The sequence below is a fragment of the Diutina rugosa genome (genome assembly GCF_008704595.1).
Source record: "Diutina rugosa strain CBS 613 chromosome Unknown scaffold64_size61128, whole genome shotgun sequence".
Classification (NCBI taxonomy): Eukaryota; Fungi; Ascomycota; class Pichiomycetes; order Serinales; family Debaryomycetaceae; genus Diutina; species Diutina rugosa.
In genome coordinates, this window is record NW_022995214.1 from 19,383 (window position 1) to 46,648 (window position 27,266).

At 51.3% G+C, this 27,266-nt stretch overlaps 11 protein-coding genes across 11 annotated transcripts; 7 read left to right on the plus strand and 4 right to left on the minus strand. All coding sequences in view use genetic code 12, as the record gives it.

Moving 5' to 3' along the window:
• Positions 1 to 403: 403 nt before the first annotated feature.
• Positions 404 to 1,522, plus strand: ARO3 (3-deoxy-7-phosphoheptulonate synthase; the record flags this gene model as incomplete). The annotated part of the gene is made up of 1 exon (XM_034158778.1): positions 404 to 1,522. One exon carries the CDS (start codon positions 404 to 406, stop codon positions 1,520 to 1,522), a length of 1,119 nt encoding a protein of 372 aa, XP_034009434.1.
• A 1,135-nt stretch (positions 1,523 to 2,657) lies between these two features.
• DIURU_005761 (uncharacterized protein) lies at positions 2,658 to 6,506 on the plus strand (the record flags this gene model as incomplete). The annotated part of the gene is made up of 1 exon (XM_034158779.1): positions 2,658 to 6,506. One exon carries the CDS (start codon positions 2,658 to 2,660, stop codon positions 6,504 to 6,506), a length of 3,849 nt encoding a protein of 1,282 aa, XP_034009435.1.
• A 383-nt stretch (positions 6,507 to 6,889) lies between these two features.
• DIURU_005762 (uncharacterized protein) lies at positions 6,890 to 7,822 on the minus strand (the record flags this gene model as incomplete). The annotated part of the gene is made up of 1 exon (XM_034158780.1): positions 6,890 to 7,822. One exon carries the CDS (start codon positions 7,820 to 7,822, stop codon positions 6,890 to 6,892), a length of 933 nt encoding a protein of 310 aa, XP_034009436.1.
• Positions 7,823 to 8,198: 376 nt separating this feature from the next.
• Positions 8,199 to 9,695, minus strand: DIURU_005763 (uncharacterized protein; the record flags this gene model as incomplete). The annotated part of the gene is made up of 1 exon (XM_034158781.1): positions 8,199 to 9,695. One exon carries the CDS (start codon positions 9,693 to 9,695, stop codon positions 8,199 to 8,201), a length of 1,497 nt encoding a protein of 498 aa, XP_034009437.1.
• Positions 9,696 to 10,995: 1,300 nt separating this feature from the next.
• Positions 10,996 to 12,153, minus strand: PDB1 (pyruvate dehydrogenase (acetyl-transferring) subunit E1 beta; the record flags this gene model as incomplete). The annotated part of the gene is made up of 1 exon (XM_034158782.1): positions 10,996 to 12,153. The coding sequence occupies one exon, from the start codon at positions 12,151 to 12,153 to the stop codon at positions 10,996 to 10,998; it is 1,158 nt and encodes a 385-aa protein (XP_034009438.1).
• A 1,247-nt stretch (positions 12,154 to 13,400) lies between these two features.
• On the minus strand, positions 13,401 to 15,224 carry FGR47 (Fgr47p; the record flags this gene model as incomplete). Its single annotated transcript, XM_034158783.1, has 1 exon — positions 13,401 to 15,224. One exon carries the CDS (start codon positions 15,222 to 15,224, stop codon positions 13,401 to 13,403), a length of 1,824 nt encoding a protein of 607 aa, XP_034009439.1.
• Positions 15,225 to 16,500: 1,276 nt separating this feature from the next.
• Positions 16,501 to 17,520, plus strand: DIURU_005766 (uncharacterized protein; the record flags this gene model as incomplete). The annotated part of the gene is made up of 1 exon (XM_034158784.1): positions 16,501 to 17,520. One exon carries the CDS (start codon positions 16,501 to 16,503, stop codon positions 17,518 to 17,520), a length of 1,020 nt encoding a protein of 339 aa, XP_034009440.1.
• Positions 17,521 to 18,318: 798 nt separating this feature from the next.
• ANB1 (translation elongation factor eIF-5A) lies at positions 18,319 to 18,732 on the plus strand (the record flags this gene model as incomplete). The annotated part of the gene is made up of 1 exon (XM_034158785.1): positions 18,319 to 18,732. The coding sequence occupies one exon, from the start codon at positions 18,319 to 18,321 to the stop codon at positions 18,730 to 18,732; it is 414 nt and encodes a 137-aa protein (XP_034009441.1).
• Positions 18,733 to 19,815: 1,083 nt separating this feature from the next.
• On the plus strand, positions 19,816 to 21,081 carry DIURU_005768 (uncharacterized protein; the record flags this gene model as incomplete). Its single annotated transcript, XM_034158786.1, has 1 exon — positions 19,816 to 21,081. One exon carries the CDS (start codon positions 19,816 to 19,818, stop codon positions 21,079 to 21,081), a length of 1,266 nt encoding a protein of 421 aa, XP_034009442.1.
• Positions 21,082 to 22,227: 1,146 nt separating this feature from the next.
• TIF3 (Tif3p) lies at positions 22,228 to 23,481 on the plus strand (the record flags this gene model as incomplete). The annotated part of the gene is made up of 1 exon (XM_034158787.1): positions 22,228 to 23,481. One exon carries the CDS (start codon positions 22,228 to 22,230, stop codon positions 23,479 to 23,481), a length of 1,254 nt encoding a protein of 417 aa, XP_034009443.1.
• Positions 23,482 to 24,906: 1,425 nt separating this feature from the next.
• Positions 24,907 to 26,289, plus strand: DIURU_005770 (uncharacterized protein; the record flags this gene model as incomplete). The annotated part of the gene is made up of 1 exon (XM_034158789.1): positions 24,907 to 26,289. One exon carries the CDS (start codon positions 24,907 to 24,909, stop codon positions 26,287 to 26,289), a length of 1,383 nt encoding a protein of 460 aa, XP_034009444.1.
• Between the last annotated feature and the right edge of the window lie 977 nt (positions 26,290 to 27,266).

The window sequence follows — 27,266 nt, forward strand, 5'->3', positions numbered from 1 at the left end:
ATCTGCTTTTCATGAATATTATCCTGTACTTCCCACTCGTATATTAATGTAACGTCGCGGTAAAAAATGCCGCGTATCGCTGTGGTGCGGGGGGGCCAGGGCCGGTAACGGCATGCTGAAAAAAAGAAAAGGAACTTGTCGTCATTCGATGAGCAAATCCCACAAGGAAGACTGTTTCAAAATAGCCAAAAATGTATGGCAACCCCCTAATCAAATTACACCAATATAATCCTCACACTTCTGACATTGCATAGAGCTGTATTTATGAGTCAACTGGAGGCGGTTACCCTCCATTGGGGAGGTGCTGGCTGCACTGCCTGCAGGACGATGACTCAGAGGGGAAGATAACGTAAAAAGGCTGCGACCACCACCACCACACAGTTATACACCAATTTGATCAGTTATGTTCATTACCAACGAACACGTGGGCGACAGAACGCGAATGGAGGACTGGAGAATCCGCGGCTACGACCCGCTCACTCCCCCCGATTTATTGCAGCACGAGTTCCCGTTGCTGGAACAACTGAAGCTGGTGATCCGCCAGGGGAGAGAGGACGCTTGTGCCATTTTGGCTGGCAAAGACGACCGGTTGTTAGTGGTGATTGGCCCCTGTTCGATCCATGATCCTAAGGCCGCCAGAGAGTACGCTGCTAAGTTGTATGAAGAAGCACAAAAGCATAAGGGGGAGCTTTTGGTGGTGATGAGAGCGTATTTGGAAAAACCACGCACCACCGTGGGTTGGAAGGGGCTCATTAATGACCCCGAGATCGACGGTTCGTTCCAGATCAACAAGGGGCTCAGAATTGCTCGCGGTTTGTTCTGCGAATTGACGGAGAAATTGCCCATTGCTTCGGAGATGTTGGACACGATTCTGCCCCAATTTTTATCGGATTTGTTTTCCGTAGGTGCCATTGGTGCCAGAACCACCGAGTCGCAATTGCACCGGGAATTGGCGTCGGGGTTATCGTTCCCCGTTGGGTTCAAGAATGGGACTGATGGTACTTTAGGCGTTGCCATCGACGCGTTGAGAGCGGCTCTGCACCCTCACCATTTCCTTTCAGTGACTAAACCTGGTGTCGTCGCTATCGTTGGTACTGAAGGTAACAAGGACTGCTTTGTCATTCTTAGAGGTGGTAAGACCGGGACCAACTACGACGAGGCCCTGATTGCTGCCACTCAAGCGGAATTAGTTAAGCAAAAAGTGGTTGAAGCCGATGGTCTGCTGGGTCCTAAGATTATGGTCGACTGCTCCCACGGTAATTCGTTAAAGAACCATAATAACCAGCCTAAGGTGGCTGCCGAAGTCGCCCGCCAAATCGCTAACGGCGAACGCAACGTGTGTGGGTTGATGATTGAATCTAACCTTGGTGAAGGCCGTCAAGACGTGCCTGAAGAAGGTAAGGAAGGGTTGAAGTACGGGGTGTCGATCACCGACGCCTGTATCGGCTGGGACGACACCGAGAAGGTGTTGCAAACGCTCGCCGACGCCGTTAAACTGAGACGTGAAGCGAAGAAGGCTTAAAATTTGTAAATAGACCACGATAATGAACAACTACTGTAACCACCACTCACAGATCAACGTTTATCCTCAACATTGGTTAAAGTATCACAGATGAATATCAATCATAAACGTATATCTAAGAGATGCTCCACGGAAACCTAATTGTGGGTATACTGGAGTAGTGGTAGTGATGAAGCAGCCCTTTTTCAAAAAAACTTATTGTCTATCCAAGCGTAGTGGTTGATATAGTCTGTTTAATCGGGAATGGATCCATTTTTGATAGCGTTGTAATCTGGACTCTTCCACATTCATTGGCTTTGACTCAAGGATTGGGCCAAACACATGTTCAATAGAAGTCTCTAGTTATAGCCTAGCCACAATAACCTAATGAATAGACTCTAGACCAAACTGGAACCTCGAATCCACCGGTACCCTTAGGATACTGGCCACCAGCGACCCTACTCTTACACCAAACTGTACCAATCTACCGTACCCAATTGTGCTTCGTCGAATCTGATTGTCACCGGTGGTAATCGTGTCTGTCAGTTGTCATCGCTTGGAGTTACCGCTAGTTTTTGGTGTGGCTGCGTTTGTGCCTCCTGGACCCTGGCAAGCGAGCATTTGTGTGCCGGACACCCCCAGGGGCACCCGCGTCGGCGTAGTCGACCACTCCCACAGTAGTCACCAAAAAACTCAGTAATCAAACCAAACTAGTCCATAACTAGAATCCACTGGTTTCGCTGTCGTTAACTACATCACAATTATTTGATTTCCCACTTTATATTCCTTGCGCTAAAGTCACGCTTATCTGATGGGGTGATCGCACTAATCTCGACGCGACCCACCGCGTCCCCTCGAAATCACCTCCGCCCCGTCCTCTCCATGAATTCTATCAAATACCACCAAATGATCTATAAAATGAAAAGAGTGAAACAAACTGTGAAACAAACTGTGAAACAAACTGTGAAACAAACTGTGAAACAAACTGTGAAACATGTAACAACAACTTAAACTATACCCTCAATATCTACTCCCAAAAGTCTCGTCTTCTATTTTTAGGCTGCGCGCTTGATCTCGTGCCCGCACTGTCAAGAGAGCTTAATCACGGCACCAGTGTTTGCCCCCCCGCCAGCCCTCCTTACGTCGTTCCCAGAGCATGAGGTCGTTTATCAGACACCGCCGCAACGACCTGGGCCAGCTGATCGACGACGCGTTGGCCATCGACCTCCAGGGGGCGCCCCCGAATAACCCCATGACCCGCGATCTCCAGCCGGTGATGTCTCGAGCCAGCGGCCACTCCCAGCACACCCCGGTCTCGCTGCCAGTGGTGGCGCAAGTACTGCTGTTTGGCTCGCCCAAGAGCTTCCAAAACCCGCAAAACGTCGCCAGTACGACTCAGCTGAAGCTGCTGCCGAAAAAGTTGCTTACGCCCATACGCAACTTGTTTGGACCGAAAACGTCGCCGGAGGCACGTAAGATCGAGCCGAGTCGGTACCTGGAGGAGAACCGACGGCTGCGGCTGCGGCCGCTGTCGTTTTCTCGCGTGGTTTCCAACGATAGCCATACTCTGAGCTTAATGTATGAACTGCGCCGCCTGCCGCTAATTGGCGCTAGTCCGGCTAAATCGAGTGAGGAGGATACGTTTAAAGTGCTGCCACGAGTCACTGGACGCAGTAATAAAGGGTTTGAAGTGATAAAGGGGATGGCGGGACCACCACCACCAACTCTGGCCTTACCCAAGAAACCAGTTGCTGGAAAGAAATATATCATCAGTGGTCCCATTGGTCCTCCCCGACTGCTGATGTCCAACTTTGATGCCCCTCGAGACGCTCCCGAGCCTCCCCGCCGTCTGGGTGAATCGCAACGGTCAATCCAGTCTACCCTTGATAATACTAAAAAGAAACGGAAAAAGAAGCGGAGATTGAAACCGCCCATCCAGTTTGATAGCTCGAAACCATTACCGCCAACCCCCCAGGGGTCGCCTGACCCGCCACGGCCCCTGAAACCCCCAGCATTAGATTTGGTGGAACTGAACTTTAAAGCCGTCAATCACGATAATGCCATGAGTCCCAGATTATATGGTGATAAGTGGGAGCCTCGACCGTCTTCGGAATCGAGAAAGACTCTGGAAAGTAGGGATTTCGTTGATCCTAGACGGACGCTGGAATCTCGAGAGTATGGTGATTCTCGCAAGTCTTCAGAGTCTCGAGACTACGTCGATCCACGCAAAGTATCAGAAACTCGTGAATCATCGGCATCAAGAGACTACGGGGAGCCAAGAAAAGTACTGGAGACTCGGAAATTACAAGACTATGTTGATTCACGCAAGTCACTGGAATCACGACCAGACTATAAGGAATTGCGCAATTCGTTAGATTCTCGAGATTACGTTGATCCTCGAAAGTCATCTGATTCACGAGATTACGTTGATCCTCGAAAGTCATCTGATTCTCGAGAGTTTACTGATCCTCGCAAATCAGCCGATTCACGCGAGTTTGTCGACCCAAGACGGTCTCAAGACTCACGCGAATATGTCCGTAAGTCGCTGGACTCTCGTGACCTTGAAGATACTGGCGGTAGAACTTCGATTAGTCTGCTCCCCAGTCATCTATCAACACCGCTGACGGTACACTCGTTCCCTGGTCCTCAGCCCCTTGTACGTGATGACGATATTCAGGAGGAAGAGGAGGTTGATCTGCTGGATTTAGACCATCTGGACGACTCAAACTCGCTGCAGTTCTCCTTTATCAAGGATAACATCGGTGGTCGTAACACTTCAGTGAAGTATTATAAAACGATCAACCCGACTAAGGACTTACCCACCCCTCCTCCCATCAACAACACCTTCAATGAGCACGATCTTGGCTACGAAGTGGATGAATTTAGTGATTACGACTATGAGAATAATGGCTATGATGACGACGATGACGGTGATGGCGAAGTTGGGTATAACGATGCCCTTGACGAAGAAGAAGTGGGGTACAATGATGCGTTAGGGTTTGATGAAGAAGACGGCATGGACTATAACGATGACTATGACGTTGACGATTACGCTGAGGCCGAGTTTGAGCCGAAACCACCGACGGTGGGAGACGACCACAGCTATACTGATAACCTGTATAAGCTGAAGGACGAGGAGGAAGCGTTTCACGCTCTGGAGAAACGTATACCGTGCCACCAGGAGAAAAAGGAAGCGACTACTCCTACGACTGCTTCCCACCACCACCCCAACTTAGACTCGCTTGAGCCTCCTCCCAGACTCCGTCCGTCTATTGTGGGGGTACCCCAGCTTAGTCGTGGCAATTCGTCAACGGGGGAGGACCTGGAACTGTCGTATGGCGACGATATTCTCCAGAACTACCTCGATATGGGTCCCCTGCCTCGCAGTGATCGTCAAGGCAGTTCACTTAACCGGGGTGATTCCGTTGATACTTCAAATTTCGCCGTTACTCCACCTCGTTTACTCGAACAACTTGCTCCTCCTGACTTGGACGATCCTCAACTGCTGCCTCAAGTCGCGTTATTTCCTCCCTCAGTGGCTGGTACCGTTAAAGTGAGACGTCGTCGGGGGCTGGCTCCCGATACCCCACAAGCGTGGCACCGCCACCACCAGCTGTTCCTTCTTGCAGTTCAGAATGGTGATACTCTCGACTTAGACCACCTGCCGTTTCGAACTCCCGGTTTATTCCGCAGTTTCCACGACCTGATTCCAGAGAATATTAACGTTATCGATAAAGTGAACCAGTACGAGCTGTTTACCGAGTCGCGACAATCTCAAAATACGCCGCTGCTGCGTCGTCAACTGGCCCAACTGACCATTTTGGAAATTTCTGTGGAGAGATTTCGGCACGGCCAGGGCCAGTTCCTGCTGCCGCTGCTGTACGATGAGTTTAATAGTCCCCAGCGTGATTTGAACTCGGAAAATACCAAACGCAGTCCCAGCGAAGCCCGTCGACTGGTGAACCAAATGATGGAGCTTTTAGGTACGCTAGAGCTGACCATCGATAGTGGGGCGACTCTGACTGATGATAAACGGAAACTGATCCTCAACATGATGGACTTGCTTAACCAGTTGGAGACGCTGCTCCCACCGGGACTGGCCCTGGACCACCGCCTGCTGATCATGGCGATGATGCTGACCCTCGACGCTATTGGCCAACGGCTCGATGAATCACCCAAGAAACCACTGCTGCTGCTGCTGCTGGTCCCTGATAATCGCAGAGCTCTGGTATCGTCAATGGGGATGAATAAGCGTGACCTGATTCTGAACATGATGAGCACGTTGGCAACGCTAGACTTCCTGTTACCGCCTGACGAAGCCGCCGCTGCTGAAGTCCAGTTGAAAAAGCGGAAACTGGAAAAGCATACTCGCACCACACAGCAACCGTTAGAGCGTAAACCAACGCTGTCCACCGTCACCCTGACTCTGGACCCAAGAAAACGGTACCTGTGGTACGAAGATGAGCAACAGCCTACGCTGATGGCGGAACTGCCTCCATTGCCACCACCAGCACTGGCACAACTGCCGATGACCCACGCCAGTTTTACTAAGCGGGCAGTGCTGGACGACTTGGGAGAAGATTTAATCGATGAAATCAACCAGCTTCCTGAAGATTTCGACTTTGAAGAGCACGAGCGCACCTCGTCGCAAGTGACGCTGCCGCTGCTGGGGTTCTTTAGGCTGAACCTGTACAAAAATAAGCCGATCAAGGCATTGGTGGACGCCCGCTACCCGCTGAATAAGATCGAGACGGCGCTGAAGACAGTGACGTTCTATAAAAAAGCCACCAGCGCCATGGAGAGACTGAGACTGACGAGTCGGGCGACGCTGTTACGGCTGCAAAACTCGTTTGCCTCGGTGACTGAAGAAGATGAAGGCGACGACAACACGGGGCTGTGGAAGTCGCACGACTTGCCGCCGCTCCCGTTCACGTTGGACCCTAAGTTCACCCACCACCATAACTTGCTGGGGGCCAATTTGCATACCATATCGGAACAACGGTGAAAAAGATAGAGATATATGATGAATGACACGACCTAGTATGAGTATTTGAGTAGTTAGAGGAATAGTTGTTGTTAGGAGTCGAACCTGATGTTCATCAGTAGTTTCCTCGAGGTAACTGCAATTGCTCATGAAATTTTCAAATATACAAAAATATCACAGAAAATCCTGGACGAAAGATAAAACTCATACAAACTATTACGTGGATAAAAATGTTTTATTCAAGCGTCTTTGATTTTAGTTCTATTACGTATTTGAAAATTGATATAGTGGATTCTTTGTGATGTCTCGCTAAAGATTCAAAGGTCATCAGCTTGAACAAATTGGTCAAAGTGTTGCAATATTATGCTTTGAGCAAGTCAAACGAAGTCGTCATTAGATCACTTTCAGTCCCTCTTGGAAGGGGGGTTACTGCCTCTGAATTTGCGGTTTTCTTGTTCTCTGATCACCAATAACGCTGCCATCAATTGCTTTTCCAATTCTTCGTCGCCACAGCTAAAACATTTGACGTAGCCGTGACGGATAAATTTACCTAATTTACCTTCATCGTCGACAAAACTGGCCACGGGGACATTTACAAGAGGAGAGGCGTCAGCGACACACTCAGCGATCTTGACACGGTTTTGCGTGGCCACGGCATCGTAAAGCTCATTTTGAATAAACTGAGGCCGTTTGTCGACAACATTAGCGTTTAGTGTAGGAGAATCAGGACGCAATATCATCACTCTAAGACGACCGCGAGAACCAAGCAGACCACCAGCCAACCCCATCACTCGGAGTTTAGTACCTCTGAGAACAAAGTCTACTGTCGCCGTATTGGAACTATTACAGTAGAGATAGACGTCTTCACCACCACCAAACTCCAAACGGTAATACAGCATCCACACACTCACCAGCTTGAAATAGACTTTACACGCCACTTGCTTATCAGGAAACACCATCAGCATAAAGCCAGGTTTGAAGATCAGCCCCCATTTCGTGTGAACGATGTATGGGTCACCATTAAGGACGGCTTGGTTCAGTGGGTATAAATAGGCACCGCCTTGTAGTCGCTGGGAGACGATGGGGCACAGCTTAATACAATTGAATTGCAGCACGGGAATACCGAAAACGGTGATCTGGTCGACTAGAGTGTCGTCACTGCCGGCAGTGAACACCAGAGCCAAATCGGTGGTATCGGCAATATCCGGGGAAGAGCGGGACAGCGACGGGCCGTGAGAGGTCAGCGATGCATTGACACTATTGGCATTTGATGGGGATTGTCGCGATGATTCGTCATCGTCGTCTTCGCGAAGGGTTTCTCCACTTATTCGAGGCATTAGTGGTGGGTTTGTGATGTGATGGTGCGAGATGAGCGGGGTCGGTTATGGTGGGAGATAAGATGTTTTGTGATGGAAAATTAGACAAATTTAAGTGCGACACCAATGACGGACGCTTATTAACATCAGTAGATAAGTTAATTATGCGTAGAAACGTCTACAAAGCCGGATATATGCCTTCAGCTAAATCCTAGTGAGCCCACCCCACGCCTCCCAAATCAGGAATGGGGCAGTGGCTCAACGGTAGAGCTTTCGACTCCAGATCGAAGGGTTGCAGGTTCAAATCCTGTCTGCCTCACTTTCCTTTTTGCCGTTTTACTGGGTATTCATCATGTTCATTCATCATAGCTATCTTACAAGGGATACTTTCGACACCCTACGTTACCAACTTGGACGCGTCACACGCGGCGACCTTCGTCTCCCGGGGGCTATCTATGGTGACGGGCAACTCATGGAGCTTTTTCTTCTTCAACGGGCGCACCTTATCCGCCAACTTGCGCTTGGGCAGGTCGTGGGCACCACCGCCGACTAAAGTGGAGGAGGTGACGAACGGCGACGTAGTGGTAGCCGAAGCCGACGCAGCCACGTGGGTCTCCAGAAGCGCCAGGGCGGGGGCCAGTTGGCGGCGGCGAGGGAGGTGAGGCTCGATGGCGGGGGTGGCCAGTTCAAACACTCCCATAAGCTTATTGTACACCTGGTTGGGAGGACACGAAACACACACCAGCGGCACCGTCGTGTCGCAGCCGACTTGCCATTTCACTTGCGGGAGTTTCAGGTGGATGGTGAACAGGAGTACGGCGACAGTATTGTCCATGGCCAGCGCCACCATGAACCACGGCTGGTTGCGGTGGACGCCACGGTAGACGTGCCAGTCGACGATGGGGCCGGAAAATACCGAGGAAATGTCAAACTTTTGGATGATTTCCATACGGGAGATGTCGATGACTCCGGCTAACGCCATCCCGTCAGTGAAGTACACCAAATCGGTGGGTGGGGCGTGGTTGGCTGCTGGTTTCACTTCGAGGCCAAACAGCAGCAATTTGACGCGGTGGGTGGGAGTGCGGAGACTGCCACTGTGGTTATACACCACAAGCTCGCCCATTTGCGTGCCACAAGCCACAGTGCCGCCGCCAACCATCACCACCAGCGAGATCCAGCAGCTGAGGGTGTCGTGGGGCAGACAGGTGTACAAGTAGTCTTTGGGGCTGGTCAGGGCGTGCCAGCGGGCAATGAGCAAGTTCAGGGCTAGGGCCGAGCCCAGCAGCCGTCTCCAGCGGCCGCGGGGCAAATCAACGGACAGCAAGTTGATGTGGTGGTAGCTATCCCAGTCGAGGCGGGCAGCTCCGTTAAAGTTGTGTTTGGCGGTGTCGGGGGCTGGCGCCGGCGTCAGCTCGATGGTATACACGCTGAGCTCGTTGTGTTTGCCCGCGGTGGCCACGGTGAACAGGCGCCCCGCATCGGAGTAGGCGACGTCCACCGCCAGTACGGGACCGCTGACGTGGTAGACACGACAGCTTTCGTCGGCGTCGTCGTTGACCAAGTCGCGGACGACGAATTTGCCGTCGGCGGAGCAAGAGTAGAGGAAGCGGGCGGCGACGAAGCCGACGGCGACGATATTGTCTGACGGCTTTACCGTGGCGTTTTTCCACTCCTTATAGAGGACGTAGTCGTCGATCTGCCGCTGGTAGAGCTGGATCAACCCGTGGGCCCTCACCACCGCGAGCCACTGCCCCTGAGGGGTGTTGCCGACGAGGAGACGGGTGACGTGGTGGGCTGGCGCCAGAGCGATTTGGGGCGGGCTCCAGCGAGGGGTCAGGCCGATTCCGACAGCGCAGAGGGCGCCGTGGGTCGGCTTCAGCACCAACAAGTCCATTTTTGATGATTCTCTCGTACACGGCAAAACAAGACCCACTAGCAGTTGAACAACCAGGGTCTAAGGGTATATTTAGGAGAATCAGCAAAAAGCGTCTCGGGTCAGGTAAACAGAAAGGGTCAGATGGGGAACGCGGGACGGAGAGCGGGTTCGGGGAGAGTTCGGCGCACCAGAGGGTTTGGTAGGGGTGGTAAAGTTCGAGCGCGAGCGGTGCGAATGTTGGCCGATTTCTAGCACGGTTTCGGCGGGCGGCGTTGCGGTCAGGCAGCCCCGCGCTGAGGGGAACCGCGAACACGACCAGTCGACCAACAACCATACCACTAGAGAAATGCACTAAGTTGCGGTAAATAGGAGATATAGTGTTGTTTAGGTTGTGGTTTAGGCATAGTGTTATTTTGAGAGTGCTTTAGTTTGGTTTATTTGCTTGGTCTCTATCTTGCTTGGTCTCGTTTGCCAATTCCTATTTTGTGTAAGTGCGAACGAGGGCGGGTGATTATGACAGATAAGCGACACCAAGAAAGGATCCCGAAGATCACAGCGACAAAAGGAATGTAGGTTTGGGGGGTCGTTGTTGGTCGGTGTTGGTCTTTTGAGCCCAGGGACGGGTTCTCGGGGCCCGTGTCGCTATACTTTTTTTTTTCTTTCTTGATGTTGCCCCTTTAATAGTTATTTATAATATTCCTTCTTTGTGTTTGCTTGTTGCTGTGTGGCTAGTGTGGGCCGGTTAAGGTCGGGGACAATTTAAGCGCTCGGCCTCGCCAAAAGTGGAGAAAAAAAAAAAGCTAATTATGGAGTTCAAACAAGCGAGACCAACGAGAAAACGGACTAAAATAAGGGAACTAACCAACCAGTGGTGATGGGTGACTACAAACTAGCTAGCTTATGGCTGGTGTTGGCAAAAAAAGAGGTCCTACCCGGATTCGAACCGGGGTTGTTCGGATCAGAACCGAAAGTGATAACCACTACACTATAAGACCACTTATATCGGTTAAAAATTTCTGGTTCATGCTACGAAGCGGGTGGTGGGTATGAGATTCCGCCAAACTGCTTCAAACTACAATAAGTTTAGCACATTATGCTTTGAAACCACGTTGGCAATCATCTAGGTCATAAATCGGCCAACAAAACTCAGATTTGAGTCCAAATCAATCGAATCAAACTTGGCATAAGCATGGCTGAAAAACGTGAAAAATCATCAATAAATATACAATTACTAGTGAATGCTGCTTTAGCAAGTTACCAGCACTCTCTACTCATCAGTGGTGACTCATTTTCTCGTATTACACTCGTATCTATAACATTACATCGACAACACCTTCTTGATGGCGCGGGTGACGACCTCGGCGTCAGGGAAGGCAAAGTCTTCGAGTTCCTTGGCGTAAGGGGTAGGCACTTCGCACCCGGTGACTCTTTCGACGGGGGCGTCCAAGTAGTCGAACCCTTCCGATTCCATGATTTGGGCGCAGATTTCCGACCCGACACCGAAGGCGGGGAACCCAGCCTCCACCGTCACCAAGTGGTTGGTCTTCTTCACCGACTCGACGATCAGGGGCACGTCCATGGGCTTAATCGACCGCAAGTTGACCACTTCGCACGAGACGCCGTACTCCTTTTCCATGATTTCGGCGGCTTGCAAGCAGAACATCACCGAGCGGGTGTGCGACACCAAGGTGACGTCGGTACCTTCGCGCTCGATCTTGGCCTTGCCGATGGGGAGGACAAAGTCCGGCAGCAACGCTTCTTCGGAGATGTCGAATTCTTCACCGTAGGCGATTTCGTTTTCGAGGAAGATGACGGGGTTAGGGTCTCTGACGGCGGCCTTCAACAACCCACGGTAGTCCTCCGCCGAATAGGGAGACAACACCTTAAGCCCGGGGATGGACCCGTACCAGGCGGCGTAGTCCTGCGAGTGCTGGGCGGCGACACCGGCAGCAGCCCCGTTGGGACCTCTGAAAGTGATGTTACAAGGCAACTTACCCCCCGACATGTAGAAGGTCTTGGCGGCGGAGTTGATGATTTGGTCAATGGCTTGCATGGCGAAGTTGAACGTCATGAATTCAAGCACGGGCTTTAACCCGGCGAAGGCGGCACCGGTGGCGAGACCGGCGAACCCGATTTCGGTGATAGGGGTGTCGATGACGCGCTTGTCGCCGAAGCGGTCCAAAAGCCCTCTCAGCACCTTGTAGGCACCGTTGTACTGGGCGACTTCTTCACCCATCAAGAACACGTCCGGGTCGCGGTCCATCTCCTCGGCGATGGCCGAGTTCAACGCATCTCTTACGGTGATCTTCTTGGTGCCCAGCAGCGACAGCAGCAACCGCTTCAGCAGCTGGGCGAGGTCGAGCATCCGCAACGACTGGTAGGCCCCGGCGCCGGGCAACAGCCGCAACGCGTTGGGGTTGGTTTTCACTGCCTGGGCGGCAAGCTGGGCCGTTTTGGCTACTCGAGAAACGGTCATGGAGTGGGGGGGAAACACACAAGTTCAGCGAGGTTTGGCGGATGGGGCCTGGGGCACTGGTTATATAAAAAAAAGGGCTCCCGGCACGTCCCCTCCGGAACGCTACTGTCCATGGTGCGCCTAGCTTCTGTGCAGGACTGGGAAAATTGAGGAGGGGACCGAAGTAACTCAAAAAGACGATGACGTATATATAGTGTCGGATATGGCCGAAATTGGCTAGAAAGGAATGGGGGGGTTTACTAGAGGCCTAGTTAAGGTAATGATGAGGTTGTTACCACGTTTCAATGGCCTGGGGGGTGTTTTCATTGGCTGTTTCCCGCTGGCGATGGTGGCGGAGGTTAATGTCCTGGGGGCAAAGTGGGGTGGGCGGCACCCATCACAGACATTAAGGTGCGGCGACAATCGGAACCCATAAATACACGCAAAACCCAGGGAAGCGAGGAGATGACGGCACTTTGAGGTAGTAGTATTAATCTAGTGGTGGTAAAGTTTAATATTTCACGTTTGTTTAGTGATTTTTCACTTCTTTAGAGGGTATATTGGTAAGTAATTTATCTCTCCGGTAGTTAACGTCCAAATGTGTGTGGGTGGGTGATATATGTGTGGACTTAGAGGTACGTACGCGGGCTTGTGTCTCCCCCCCCGGAGACTACCGATGAAGCACCCCCGGGCCATCTAGGAACGCCCGCGATGCGGAGGCTCCCCCCGAGCGATGATCCACGTCAACTTAGATAACACAGGAAATTGATTAGGCAGAGATTGAGTGGATCAAAGAGGCTAGTAAAATCAAGTCTACGCGATGACCTCATAAATTTGGGAAATGGTTACGTTCTTGTACTATATAGAAGCTGCTAACGATTGCAACATTACCGTTTGGTTCTAGCATCGATCACAATTTAGTCGAACCAGTCAGTCTTCGAAGGTGACATTTGTAAGCAGTAGTTAAACAATTGGTAATTACCATCACCTTCATGGTTTTTTAGTGATTAGATTGGATCACTATCATCGTAAAAGAACCAAAGCAATACAGGGTTGGTACCCACAAGCTCATTTAGCCAATCCAATTGAAGCGTATGTTTGGTTCCAGCAACAATTAACCAATGACTATCTCAGGAAATCATGACAAGTCAAACCCTGTTTGACAAGTAACTAAGATTCATTTCTGGCAGTAATGATCAATGTCTTGAGTCAATCAGATAACTCGAGCTAATCAAAAATAAGATCTGTTCATAGTTTCATTGTTAGAGTCATTTTTTGGGCCACACGGAGTCGATATGCATTTGGTCCAAATCCGAGTTATACTCATCATTTGTAGCCTGATTGGGGCCGACGAAATGTTTCATAATCTTCGCCAAAAGCGTCGCTTCCGTGTGTTGAGTCAGCACGCCATCGGCCGCTCGAGGTCCACCCTGAGCGGCACTTGGCGTAGCCGTTCGTCTCCCTCTTCGGGGGACTCCCACGGCGGGAGGCAGCGCGACCAGATCACTCGCATTAGTATCGGATCCCAGCGTCACCGGATCGTAGAGAGACAGCGAGAAGATCTGGTGTTTGAGACTAGGGTTCTGCTTATTCGGCAGGGACCCTTTAGCCAGTTGTTGGCGAGCGACATCTCCCGTTATCATTGAGAATTCCGCAGGGGTGATTAATGGCATATAGTCATGGACGAGGGCAGTATCGTTCTCAGAGAGTTGAGTTAATGATGATACTTGTTTCAGAGGTGGCGGTGATGCCAGGGTTGATCTTTCAATGCCGTCATCGGCTTCAGCTTCGGGGGTAGCCGTCTGTAAAGTGTCTTTCGGGTGAGACTTAACTATCAGCTTTATCAAGGCAGCGTAGTCGGTAGTCACTTGACCCTGGTATAATTTAACTGAGTCTCTCAGTCGGATATCAAAATGGTCGGCGTGTTGGAGCACCAGCTGTTGGAACTGGAAAAAGTGGTGGAGCTTACCCAATTTGTTCGTCATTAGCTGGAGGTAGTCGCGATAGACGCGATTAACATCATTATAGAAAGTAACCAGGGCTTTTAGAAGCTCGTAGTTGCGTTCTAGCCAGATTCTGATGAGCTCAATGTCGCGTATAAGCAGCTGACGGCGGTCATAGCTGGCGAGTTCAGAGTCCAGAATATCCGAGTTTTGGAAGTGGATACGCAGAGACCGTAGCTTATTAAGTCTTTCGATTAATTCCGCTTTACGTTGACGGAATAACTCGTCTCTGTGGGAAACGTGGTGGGAGTCAAGGGCGTCTAACGCCGAAGAGAATTGGAGCCGTCGCTGGTCACGAGCATTCAGCGAGATCTCCTGGGGTTCATTTTCAATGAGTTCAGCGAGGTTGGAAGCTTTTATGGAGTTGAATTCTTGTTCCTTAGTCGATAATTGGAGTTCATCAGTAGGTTCGAATTTGGGTTCTACCTCCAGATCCAGCCCTCGGCTCCACCCTGTACGCTCATAACTCGCTTCAGGCTTCACTTTTTGATAATGTTGAGTGTATTCCCAGTCTCTTAGCGGCTCGTATTTGTAGTTGGCTTCGCCCATGGCTTCGTTATAGTCTCGGGTATCAATACCGTCAAAATCGATATCGTCAGCGTCCCCACGTAATCCTCTCCCCCTAAGACGTCGTCCGTGTCCGTTTGCAGCCAATCGGGCATCGTAATACTCCTGATCGAGCCCCTCTTCCCCTACTTGGTGATGGTAGTCGACTAACTGCCCCGCTGCCAGCGCCAAGATCATATCCACTCTTGGTAAGTGATCTTTAGCGTTTAACAACAATTCCACCACCTCTGGAGGAGTCAACAGGGCTTCCGATGCCTTTAAAGGGTAGGGCATAAAGTTAGCTGGTGGGAACGGTAGGGGAGGCGCGGGGACGTACTCAGCGAGATCGTCGGGGGTTTTCTTCTTTCGGCGGTCTTTTTCCAACCGTGTAAGCCGGCAGTACTGTTCTAGATTCGTCCGGAACGCCGCCATCGAGTAGGGTAACTGATGAGGGCGAATCACTGGGGGAGGCGGCCAAATGAACGGGATTTTCACTTCATCAGCACCACCGCTGGTTTCAGGGGGTACCGGGGGCGGGAACATCCCCAATATCTTGTTTATTTGGTGGCGGCGGCGGGGGTCGGCGTCGGCGGCGAAGTCGGAGAAGAACTCGTGAGGGTGGTGGGGCGGCGGCACAAGGGGGACAAAGTCATCGGGGACGTTGTGTAGTGCTGGGGTATCAACCACCAGTGCCAGAGCCACCCGGGGTTTTTTATTCGGGAAACTCATGGTCCTTTCTTGTATGATGGCGTGGTAGGACTATGGGTTGCAAAATGCGCACGGGCGCTGAGTGCTATGCGCAGGAAATTAGCTAGTCGAACAATGGTCAGAGTGTTGAAACTCTAAGCATTCGATCAGCGTGTGACTTTGCTAATTAGTTAAGTTTGGTATGTTTTTTTTAATGATTTTCGGTTTTAAAATGATGGGATCAAAAGTTTGGATGGATGCAGTTTATGGGTGTGAATGTAGTATACACGTAGTAGTAGAAGAAATTAGTTAAATTGGTGAAATTATTACGAAGAGCACTAGCTTGAAACAGAGACATTTCTAACTTAAAAGATAGTATTGCTATTATTTCCAAACTAAATGCCGGTCTTTATGGTTAAAAAGTGTACAGTGTAGAGTCCTTTAGAGAGACTAGAAGCCAATAAAAGAAGAAGCCGACTAAGATCAATCCCTACATAAAACATAGCCCAGTAGGATATTCCATCAAAATCAATCATTATTGCTAGCAATATACCATGCCACGTTGATTGCTATATTGGTATCCTCTCGCTTCCGTTGTTCGTGGCGCTTTTTTCTGGTGGGGCCGCGCGTGCCCCTATATGCACTCCCCAAAACCACACCCGACGACCCATGGATTGTTTTTCCTAGCATCGGCGTGAGCAATTGACCCATACCCCGCCACGGTCACCCCCCTCAGCGTCCACCTTTGAACCGGCGTGTTTTCTACTGTGCTGTGGCCAAATCTGTGTGTTATTACTTGCTAGTTGACACCCCGTGATCCGTGGCCGTTTTCCCTTCTTGTTGCCGTACTCCCCCGCTGTCGACGACGACCCCTGCGGCACCCGGTGAATTCCCAGTGATCTCCGCTTGATATAGGGGCACACACCTTCCACTAGTGGGTTTTACACCGTCAGAGCCTTTTGGTTTATCGTGGGAGCCCTTCTGACTACTGATAGCCACCTCATACCTTTCTGATCTTTTTTGGCACTCCAGTCCAGCATTTACCCGACTAAAGCGAGTTTAGCCGTTGCTACCACATCCACCAACACCACCACAAGCCCCATTTACTGGTTCCTTTCCTCCAAATAACCCCATGTCATCAAAGACCAAATTCGAACCCAAGGAGCTTGTGTTGGCGAAAATGAACGGCTACCCGGCGTGGCCGGCGTTTGTCATGCCTCATAGCGAAGTGCCGCCGCTGGTGCTCCGGGCGAAGAAGAAAACCAGCAATTATTGTGTGATATTCATCCCCGACGGCGACTACTACTGGATGAGCGATAAGAACTTGACGCGGTTAAGCCGTGATAAGCTCCGTGAACGAGTGGCGAAAGTGCCGACGCTGGTGCGACGCAATTTCGCTAAACGGCTGAAGAACGGGCGTACCAATAACGTCAACGAGGCCCTCCTCGCCGCCGAAGACGTCGAGTTCGACCTGTTTATCCAAAAGAAACGTGCTGAAGATGACGAAGACGATGAAGAAGAAGGAGAAGGAGAGGAAGGAGAGGAAGGAGAGGAGGAAGAGGAGGAAGAAGAGGGAGATACTTCCGTGAAGCAGGAGACCGATACTACCGGTGACGTTTCCGTCGATACTACGGCGCTGCTGGATCAGGCGCCGTCACGACGTAACAAGCGCGTCAAGGACGAGCTCGACGATACCGGCGACGACGCCACTGCTGCTGCCGCCAAACGGTCGAGAAATGGTAACGGTAACGGCACTACCGCTAAAACCAATGCCAATGCTAATGGTACTAACTCGCCGCCGGAGTTAAGCGACGATGAACGGCAAAAACAGTTATGGCAGTGTCGGATCAAGCTCCAGCGGACGTTGATTCAACGCAACCAACCGACAACACCCAAGGATACGCAGGGACTTAAGCCGCCGCTGGCCGACGAGCTCAGCATGGCGCGGTTCATCATGAACCGGTTACAGGATTTCCCCGTCACCCTTGATTTATTACGCCAAACCAAGATCCACAAAGTGCTCAAGTGTATCATCAAGGACGCCGACTTGGAGTACCCGGATCTGTTCAAATTGCACGAGCGGCTGAGCGCGTTGTTGGAGAAATGGGACCCCCTCATCCAGGAATTGAAGAAAGACAAGGGAGAAAAGTAACCTCTTTTCGGGTGAATTGTTGACGATGTAATATTACGACCAAATTACGAGAACGTCAATCTGAAGGTTCCTGTTGCTACCGCATAGTACTGGTTCTCTTCACATAATTACCAAAGTGGAGTAACAGTCAATTTACCAGTACGACGCCAGCCTCCCCGTATCAATCGCTTTTGATGGCCTGTCTTTCTGGACCACCAATTACAACGGTTGTGTATGTCATCGCGTGCGGATTTTTTTGGCACGCACACAAAGACCGGGTAACTCTTTGTCCCCGTTTGGGTGAGGCGGCTGCCACTTTATACATGCCGCTCATCGCGTGAGGCTGAGACGTACAATTTTACGTGGTAGAGATCAAACAGCAAAATAGGAGAGTATAAACAAATAATTGTCGACGTCGTAATTTTTTCACTAATTGGGAATAATTAGTTTTAATTGTTAGGGTTATTGGTTTCGTGCCCGGAACCAATTGATCCACCGTCCTCCAAAAACCAATGCCAGCAATAGAGGGACCCTGAGCGGCGGCCCCGCCCTTGCTCTGTTAAATTTAAAGCCCTGGAAAGAATTTTTCTCGTGACACGTGACCATTCCTGCATATAGCCGCGAGGGTCAAAAAGTGGAAAACTTTTTTTTTTCACTCTCATCTACCACTTATCGAACCATGGCTGAAGAAGACGTACGTACCCGACGATGAGGCCCTTGCCCTGCTAATGGAGCCAGTTCCATACCTTTATCTGCCCCGTTACTAACTGTTAGCACCACTTTGAGACCGCCGATGCCGGCGCCGCCTTGACCTACCCCATGCAATGTTCGGCGTTGAGAAAGAACGGGCACGTCGTCATCAAGGGCAGACCCTGTAAGATTGTCGACATGTCGACTTCGAAGACCGGTAAGCACGGTCACGCCAAGGTCCACTTGGTCGCCATCGACATCTTCACCGGCAAGAAGTTGGAAGACTTGTCGCCCTCGACCCACAACATGGAGGTGCCCAACGTTGTCAGAACCGAATTCCAATTGTTGGACATTGACGACGGCTACTTGTCGTTGATGACCGCCGACGGTGACACCAAGGACGACGTCAAGGTCCCCGAAGGTGAATTGGGTGACAAGATCCAAGCCGAGTTCGACGAAGGCAAGGACTTGTTGGTGTCGATCATCGCCGCCATGGGCGAAGAGGCCGCCATCTCCTACAAGGAAGCCCCCAAGGGTAACTAAATCCGTCTGTAATATACGACACGCTCCTCATTAACGTAGACTGTTAACGACTGTTAACATCCAAACATTGATCGAAATATCAATGAAATGAATTGATCACATCGTATTGAGATAGATTAAGATGAGTCGTTTCAATGCTTATTTGGTCTAGGCTCAGGCTTACTGGATATAGGTTCAAGCTTAGTAGAGTCCTATTAACTATTGAAGGAATTGCACTCTTAGGGGATGTTTAGTAAAATTGATTAGAACCACTGCTACAATTGAAAACATGAGATTTTTGGTTTTAGTGCCAACAGCGTGAGGTTCTCTTAGTCTTCTTAGCTTATATTAACCATGAAGAAATTGGACGATCATCACTAATTCAAAGAGATTTTATAAATTTGACACTACTGCTATAATTAGACTTTCAAAGTAGTACATGGAAGCACATAAATCATTCCATTGGGTGCATGCAAACTGAGTTGGCCCGTTGTCTACAGCAGTAGTGCTTCGCACGGCGTTAGTGCTCGCCATGGGCGTGCCGGCGACGCCCGAGGCTGAACACTTAGAGTGTGAAATATATCAACTAAACCCATGATTATGGAATTAAAAAGATAAAGAATGATTAGTAGAGCACCAACAAAACCATCAAATAAAGACTTTACTTGGTTGTGGTAGTCTAGAGACGTAAGCAGTTTATGGTCGCCCCCTGCGGAGCAACCGGAGGAGAGTCGGACGACGACGTACCACCACTTGCGCCACCGGCAATCGCCCCACCACCTACAAACGACCTTACTCCAGTGCCATTAGCTTTAACTATCAATTTTAATTACTCCTTCTTCTGTGTTTCCCCTTACTTTTACTGGATTCAGCAATGGTGGGGCGGTGGGGGGCAATCGCTGCCGGCAATTTTATATCTACCCACAAATCGAGCGAAAATTATTAGCCGCGGCGCACGCCCCCTGAAATGGCAAATATAAGCCCGCCAATTTGGAAAAAAGCCGTTTCCTGGTGGCTGTTGTCCCAGCTGTTGTTTCAGTCAACTGCTAGTGGCATTCTCTGATTAGCGGTTGGATGGAGGCGCTGACTACCGCGACGAGCGCCATGGCTAGCGCCCCTGGCAGCGATCAGCCGCGCCCGGCGCCGCTGGGGCAGCCCGACTTGCGGCTTCTGACGCCCGCTACCGTGCTCTTGTATGTGGCATTAGTTGTCGGGGTGGTTGTGTTTCTTGTGTTTCTGTTTTTCACGTTCCGCTACTTCGTCAGGGCCAAATACGGCCTCCACCTTACCTCGTTGCGGCGCCACCAGGGGGGCGGGCTGGGCGACGCCGAGTGGGCGGCGATCACCCACCACCGGGAGTATTTGGTCCACCAGCTCCACCAGAGGTTTTTGACGAGATCAGGCCACTTGGTGACTCCCAGGGGAGACCGGAGACGGCGGCAGGGGTTCGCTAAGATGAAGAAGCTTACCCCCTCTCAGGTGGAGGCGCTCTTCCCCGCGCGCCCTTATAAGGAGTGGCTCCAAATTGAGGACGAACACGACCTCGATAACGACGCCGACAACGATGCCAGAGGCCTTATTGTGGTCGAGGAGAGTGCAGAAACTGAGGGCGATGTCACTGATGGTAATTTGGTAGGTAAAGGTCACGTGGCGACGACGCTGGCGGCGTGTGGCGACTCGGTGGAGCTCCACTTCGATACCGGCGGGTGTGCCATTTGTCTTGACCTGTTTGAGGATGATGATGTTGTCAGAGGCTTATTATGTGGCCACCCGTTTCATGCTGATTGTCTTGACCCCTGGCTCACGAGGCGAAGAGCCTGTTGCCCCATGTGTAAACGCGACTACTACCAGAAGGAAACCACAGAAAACACCGTTGGAAATGATGCTGGAGGATCTGGAGACCTTGCCTCAGAGTTTAGCATTGATTTGGATGCGTTCCGAGACGACCCCGACGTCAGGGCGTTGCTCCACCAGTTGATCCCCCCAGAGAGTAGAGTGCGCCACTTACTCGAGGATCCGGCGGTACAACGACTGGGGATTGAAGCTGAGGCTGAAGTGAGGGCAAACAAGAAGTATGGCGGTATGGGTAAAAGAGTATGGTGGAAACTCATGGGTATCTCGAAAAAAGATATCTTCAACTGGGCGTTCCTCGAACTCTACCACAGTGGCGCCACTACGACTAACAATACCGGAGAAGAGCCTAATGATACTACTAATCGAACGCCTTCTCCTGAAGTTGCCGTGGAAATGACGGAGTTGACGACTACCGAGCCTATAGTGCCGGCACCGGTACACGTACGGGCGCCGTCGCCGGAGCCGCTGGCGGCAATGGCAGCAGCGCGGGTGGCCTTAGTACAGAATCGGGTATAACGTCAACTACTCCCACCATCTGCTTCAACATTGTGTCATCCTTATTATTGATGGTATCGCCTCGTAATTGGTGAACTGCCCTTATCAGTGCTACTGAAATTGACAAAAAATTGCTCTGAGGAAACACTGGACCTTAATATCTCTCACTTTGCAATCGAATTGATAAGTGAAGATGCTAACATTTGGCAATTTAACCAGCGACAAGCTCGAACATTTGAGACACAACGATTTTAATGATGATTTAATGTCTTGCTGATTCTATTCCCGCTGCTATTCATTCACATATTCATCCCGGTAATCACTTAATTATTTGCAAATACCTCCAGATTACCCCCGGGAACTGATTTTTATTTATCTTGAATACCACAACAATTAAATCTTCTAATCATTTGGTCCAGGAAGCGAGTGTTTGGTTCTAACATCCAATTCGTTTAAAAACGGTTAATTGGTTCTAGCAACAACGCTAAGCTCATGTTTGGTTCTAGCAACAACGGTACTACCAGTGACTATTTGTCGTTCACTGATTCTAGCAACATCGGTCACCAGTGACAGATTACCATAGTAGTCTCGATTGCAATTGTCGCCTCGATCCGATTTAATAACATGAAACTCGTTTTTAGCTGATAATAATTCTTTAGAAGATAAGCATTTTTACAATCACCGCTTCTCAAATATGGAGATGTTCTTCCATCAATTGAGGCTGAGATCGCATTCTACTACTACTATATATCAAAACTTCTAAATGACAGTCGACTGTAGTTTCATCTTTTATCACATTTGCACTTCAATAAACATTAATTTCAAAACCCCTTTTCTTTATCAGTTGTGTTTACTTCCTGCGATGAGTTTCTCACGGGTATCCCTCACAGTCGCGATGAGCCACAACCAAGACCACCTCTCAGAATTCAACTAGAAACAAGTCAATTTAATTAGATGAAACAGAAAGTAAGTCTTTTCGATCACATTTAATAAATTTAGAGGGTCGGACGGGGGGCCCGGCCCCTGGCGGGGCGGGCCGGGGGGTTCACCCCTGGTGTCCTGCAGGCATCGCCGGGAGAAATTTTCACGCAAATCACCTCAATCATCACACACACTTTACCTTTACCACCCCCGTGCCCTTTTTGATTACCCCGTAATTAACGCAAGATGGCACCGAAGAAGGGAACGAAGATGGACTTGGGCGACTTCCTCGCCGACGACACGCTTGGCGGGTCGCTGTGGGCCGACGAGGACGTTGATTTCAGCGCCATTGGCTCGACGGCGGCGGTGACCACCGCCGCCGTCCCCAGCGCCGGCTCGGGGTTCAGCTCGGGGTTTGGCTCGGGCGCCGCTGGCGGGTCGCTGGCGTTTGGCCGCGGCGGCGACGACGCCTTCCCCCGCCGTGAGCGCAAGGAGTACCCCGTCCCCGACGCGCCCCCTTACCGCGCCATGGTGCTGAACTTGCCCTGGGAAGCCAACGACTTTGGCCTCCAGGAGTTCTTTGAAACGTTGATGGACGGGCACGACCTCATCAAGGACATCGACATCCCCAGAGACCGCGAGCTGGACAGAATCAGAGGGTTTGCTTTTGTTGAGTTCCACACGAGAGAGATGTTGGAAGAAGCGCTCAAGACGCTGAACACCGAGTACATTGGCCGGCGCATTTTCGTGTCGGTGGCGGCGCCGAAGAACGACGGGTGGTCGCGGGTCGGCGGGTCGCGCTTTGGCGACGACGTCGACTTGGACTGGGGCGCCGCCCGCTCCAGCCGCGCCACGTTGCCGCCGAGAGAGCGCGGCGAGCGCCCGATGCGGTCGCGCCCCGTCGACGACGGCCCCGAGTTAGACTGGGGCTCGGCTAGAGGCAGCGGCCAGTTGCCGCCTCGCGAGCCGCGCGGCGAGCGCACTTTCAGACCTAAGCGCGACGACGACGGCCCCGACTTGGACTGGGGCTCGGCCAGAGGCAGCGGCCAGTTGCCTCCCCGTGAACCTCGCGAACGCACCTTCCGCCCTAAGCGCGACGAAGGTCCCGATTTGGACTGGCTGTCGGCCCGGGGTAGCGGTCAGTTGCCCCCGCGCCGGGCGCCGGCGCCGCGCCGCGACGACGCCGCGCCTAAGCGCACCGAACCCGAGCTCGACTGGTCGCGCGGCCAGCGGTTGCCGCCGCGCCGCAGCGCCGCCGCCGCTAGCGCCGCCACTGGCGCCGGTGCCGGCGCCGCCAAGGCTGACGACAAGAAGAAGGAAGACAAGCCCCAGCTGCTGCTGTTTGCGGTGTTGGCGGTCGACGACGACGACGACGACGCCAAGGATGAAACTCATGGTGAAACCGCCGCCGACGCCGACGTCGCCGACGTCGCCACTAAGGTGGCGCTGTTGGCGGTGGAAGAACCCACCGACGACGGCTGGGAGGTCGTGGGCAAGTAGAATAGGCCCCTATCTCTGTAATGACATAGAATGGATATATTAATGCACCCCCTGTAACAAGTGACCACCCACGCTTACCCCTGTACCCACCCCTGTAACACCCCCTGTTACCAGTGACCAATTACCCCTATCGCAGGTTTCAGATCATCGAAGCAGGTTTTAGAACATTCTTTTCGGTATGATTGCCGAGGTGTGGTTGCCGCTTTAGCAATTAGCGTTTCGGTGTATGCCTAATATTGCCGATGACGCATCGGATTTATTCCCTCACGCCCCTCTATGTATGCGATAGGGGCAAATGTTGTCGGAGTTACCTGGGCGTCGAGACGTCATCGGATTTAAATTCACTCACGCCGCCAAGCATGGTTGCGCCTTACCGGATTTAGTCATGCTCGGCCCGCCACCATCCAACCATTTTGGCCGCCCGCCATAAAGTAAAAAGCTTAACTCAATTAGGGTACGAAATTTGTGAAGTGTAATATTGAATTTATATATTGAAACAAACGGTGAAACAATTGTTAAAACAATAGTTGAAACATCGCTTGAAACACCCTCTGTTTAGTTTCAGGTTGACGTGGTTATCTGATCGAGTGATCGTGGTCACAATCTGTATCATTCACATTTTGTGTCACCAAGTACCATCGGCCGGTGCCGATTGAGTTGGCTTCTAGAAGCATCGAAGTAATATAGGGACTCTCGCCGGCGCCTTAATGACTGTGTGCAGTACGCCACACCCAAATCTAGTGGTATGTGCGAGCCGCGGGCTGCGTAACCAAGAAAAATCTCGGTGGCGTGGTGCGCATAAAGTGAGAGAAAAAGACATTGCTTGGGGTACAGTCGCCTGCTATATATACCCTCGTTCCCCCCCACCCCTCCTCCGTCAATCAGATACATTCACCATAACGTGTTTCACCTGTCTCCCCAAACCCGTTTCAGAGCGTGGTGATGAGCAAGATCAAACGTGTCCGCACCGGGTGTTGGACGTGCAAGAAACGGTAAGTTTTGACTAAGCGGGTGCCCCCCCACCCACGATCACATCATCCGATGCCCACTCCCCCACCCCCCACGATACAAGGGGGGTGACGAGACATGGGTATCGTTTCACATCGTGTGTCATGTCATGTTTCACATACTAACCATAGCCACCGCAAGTGCGATGAAACCAAGCCTGAGTGTCACAACTGCATCAAACTGGGCCAGCGCTGCGAGGGGTACGGGTTGCGACTCCTGTTTGACGTTGACGACGATCGCAACCAGCGCCGCGTCGACGCCGACGGCAATTACCGGGTGGCGTTTGTCGGAAAACCACGTCTGAAACTGACGAAGAAACGTCGGCATCAGCTGACGGCGGTTTCAGCCAATGGTGGTAGCGCCGCGCTGTTATACGATAACTTGGATTCCCTCCTCGACCTCCCCGATTTAGAGCGGATGCTCGCGATGGATCCTGTGGTCCAATTACCCCCCAACGTGGAGCTCCCGCTACCGCCGGAATTAGCAGTGCCGCCGCCGCCAGCGCTATCGCCGCCGATGCCAGTGCCGGCGCCGGTGTACCAGGAGCCGCCGCGGCCAATGCCGCTACCGGCGCCGCCCATACTCATATCTGAAACCACCCCTGAAACATCTATTGAAACATCTACTGATACCACTCCTGAAACTACTGATGAAACCACTTTAACTCAGGAGGAAGAAGCAGCAGCGCTACGTCACTTCTTCGATACGTTACTCCCCATGCTTGATAGCAACCCCGAGCTGCCGTGGCCTCAGTTAGCGTTGAAATACTGTGACTTTGACCTTGCCCGGCTGTGCTTGATGGCATTGGCGGCCGTCCACATGTATGAGCTGGGAGCGTGTACGTACCAGTTTTACCGTAAGGGACTTGCAAACATGGATCGGGTGATGCGGTGTTTGGTAACTACTATTCACCGCCAAACCACCACCACTACAGGCGAATCTGAATCCGAAACTGATGATGAAACACTGAAGGCGCTGGTGATGCTGTTCGTCATCCTTGTGCTTATCCACGTCCACGTGATCTTCGCCTGTATGGAAACAGGTCAACTGGCGCTCTCCCGCTACTTGTTTCAAGTGTTTGGCGTTATCTGCGACTCGCCCCAGTTCCGGGCGCAGGTGGCGCAGGACCCGCGCAAAGTGGCGATGATGGGCTACTTACTGGTATACGATACCGTAGCGCTGGTGGTGTCACCCGATGCGCGCGTCCCTTATTGCCACCCTCAGTGGTTTGGCGATATCAATACTGACCTCTCCACGTTGTCGTTGATGGGGTGTCCCGGTGAGGTGTGGCGGTGCATCCACCGCATTTGCCACTTGCGTCACGCCACCCGCGCCGGCGCCAGCGGCGCCAGCGCCGTCGATATCAGCGCCGAGGTGGCGCCGCTCCATCACCAGCTCCTCCAGTACCGCGACTACGTGCCGCCGGGGCGCGACCACGGCGTCGCCGTCAGCGCCGCCCGCTGCTGGCTGCTTGCGGGTTTGGCGGCGCTCGCGCGGGTGGCGCAGCACCTGGCGAGCGCCTACGTCGACGAGTTTATTATGGTGTACGGGCTGCTTGACGGCACCAGTCGTGTCGTTACCCAGATGGTGTGGCCGATCCACGTGATGTGTGTTTCAAGTGTCACCGAACACCAACGACAGCTGATGATGGCGTTCTTACGGTTTCAACGCCAATTCACTCAGATGAAACAGTACACGTTGATGCAGCTGATTGTTTCAGAAGTGTGGGCCACGGGAGCCGACGTCGACGTGGTGACGGCGAAATTCGTGCCTCCGGGGCATGATTATTTGTGCATTTAAGGGCGTCGCCAGCGCCAGCTGGTGACCGCGAGTCATATAGAGTATACACTTAAAATTCATACTTCCATTAATATCTCGGTGTAGGGGCATTTTAGGCTTATAGGAGTGACTGGGATGGGATGCCACTGACTTAGACTACCATTTGCACTAAGTTTGAACAGTATATCACTAATATTGATGGAGAAGCACAAGCCCCATTTGTACTAGTCTGGTATCATAAACCGGACTTATTTTTACTCTCAACAGTCTTTGGTAGTATAACGGTTAGTATTTCCGCTTGTCACGCGGGAGATCGGGGTTCGATTCCCCGCCAAAGAGCTTTCTTTTTGCACCTGGCGGGGTCCAGGTTTATGCATTTTCTTTTCATGTACCATATCATGTAATTCTGTACTGTTCTGGGCCCCATTGTAGTGTCCTTTTTGTACTTGTTTCTGCTCGCACTAATTTACACCAGAGACAATTGCACGGCAGAATTGATACCAAACACAGTTGATCTACGATTCCCTTCCTTTCAAATATCGCTATGGCATCTAGGGATTAGAGATTAAGGCATCAAATGCAAATTTCAAACATCTCAAAGCCATAGATTGGTGTTCGCCGGCACTTATAGATATATGGTTTTCACAACTCTAAATTGATATCAATTACTAGAAGAACTCAACATCTCAATGCAATTGAATGATTACGAAATGACCTTGAAAATGAATGTCTATTAAAGCGGATGGCTTTCAGATCAAGATGACTCTCGAAGTAAAGGTTTCTCGATTGTAGTTTGAAGGTCCAAAATAAGGTCGACCATTGCAACCCGCCATCTTGAGTTCCACACCACCCGATACTTCAAAAGGAACACGTTGTTCCTGTAAGGGTGTGATTATTCAGATTGTGTTATGATTTATCTTGTATCCATTTACTCAGCCGGCTCTCGTATATAACCATCAGAATCTACACGCCAAACGATATAACAAGATTTGGGTGCT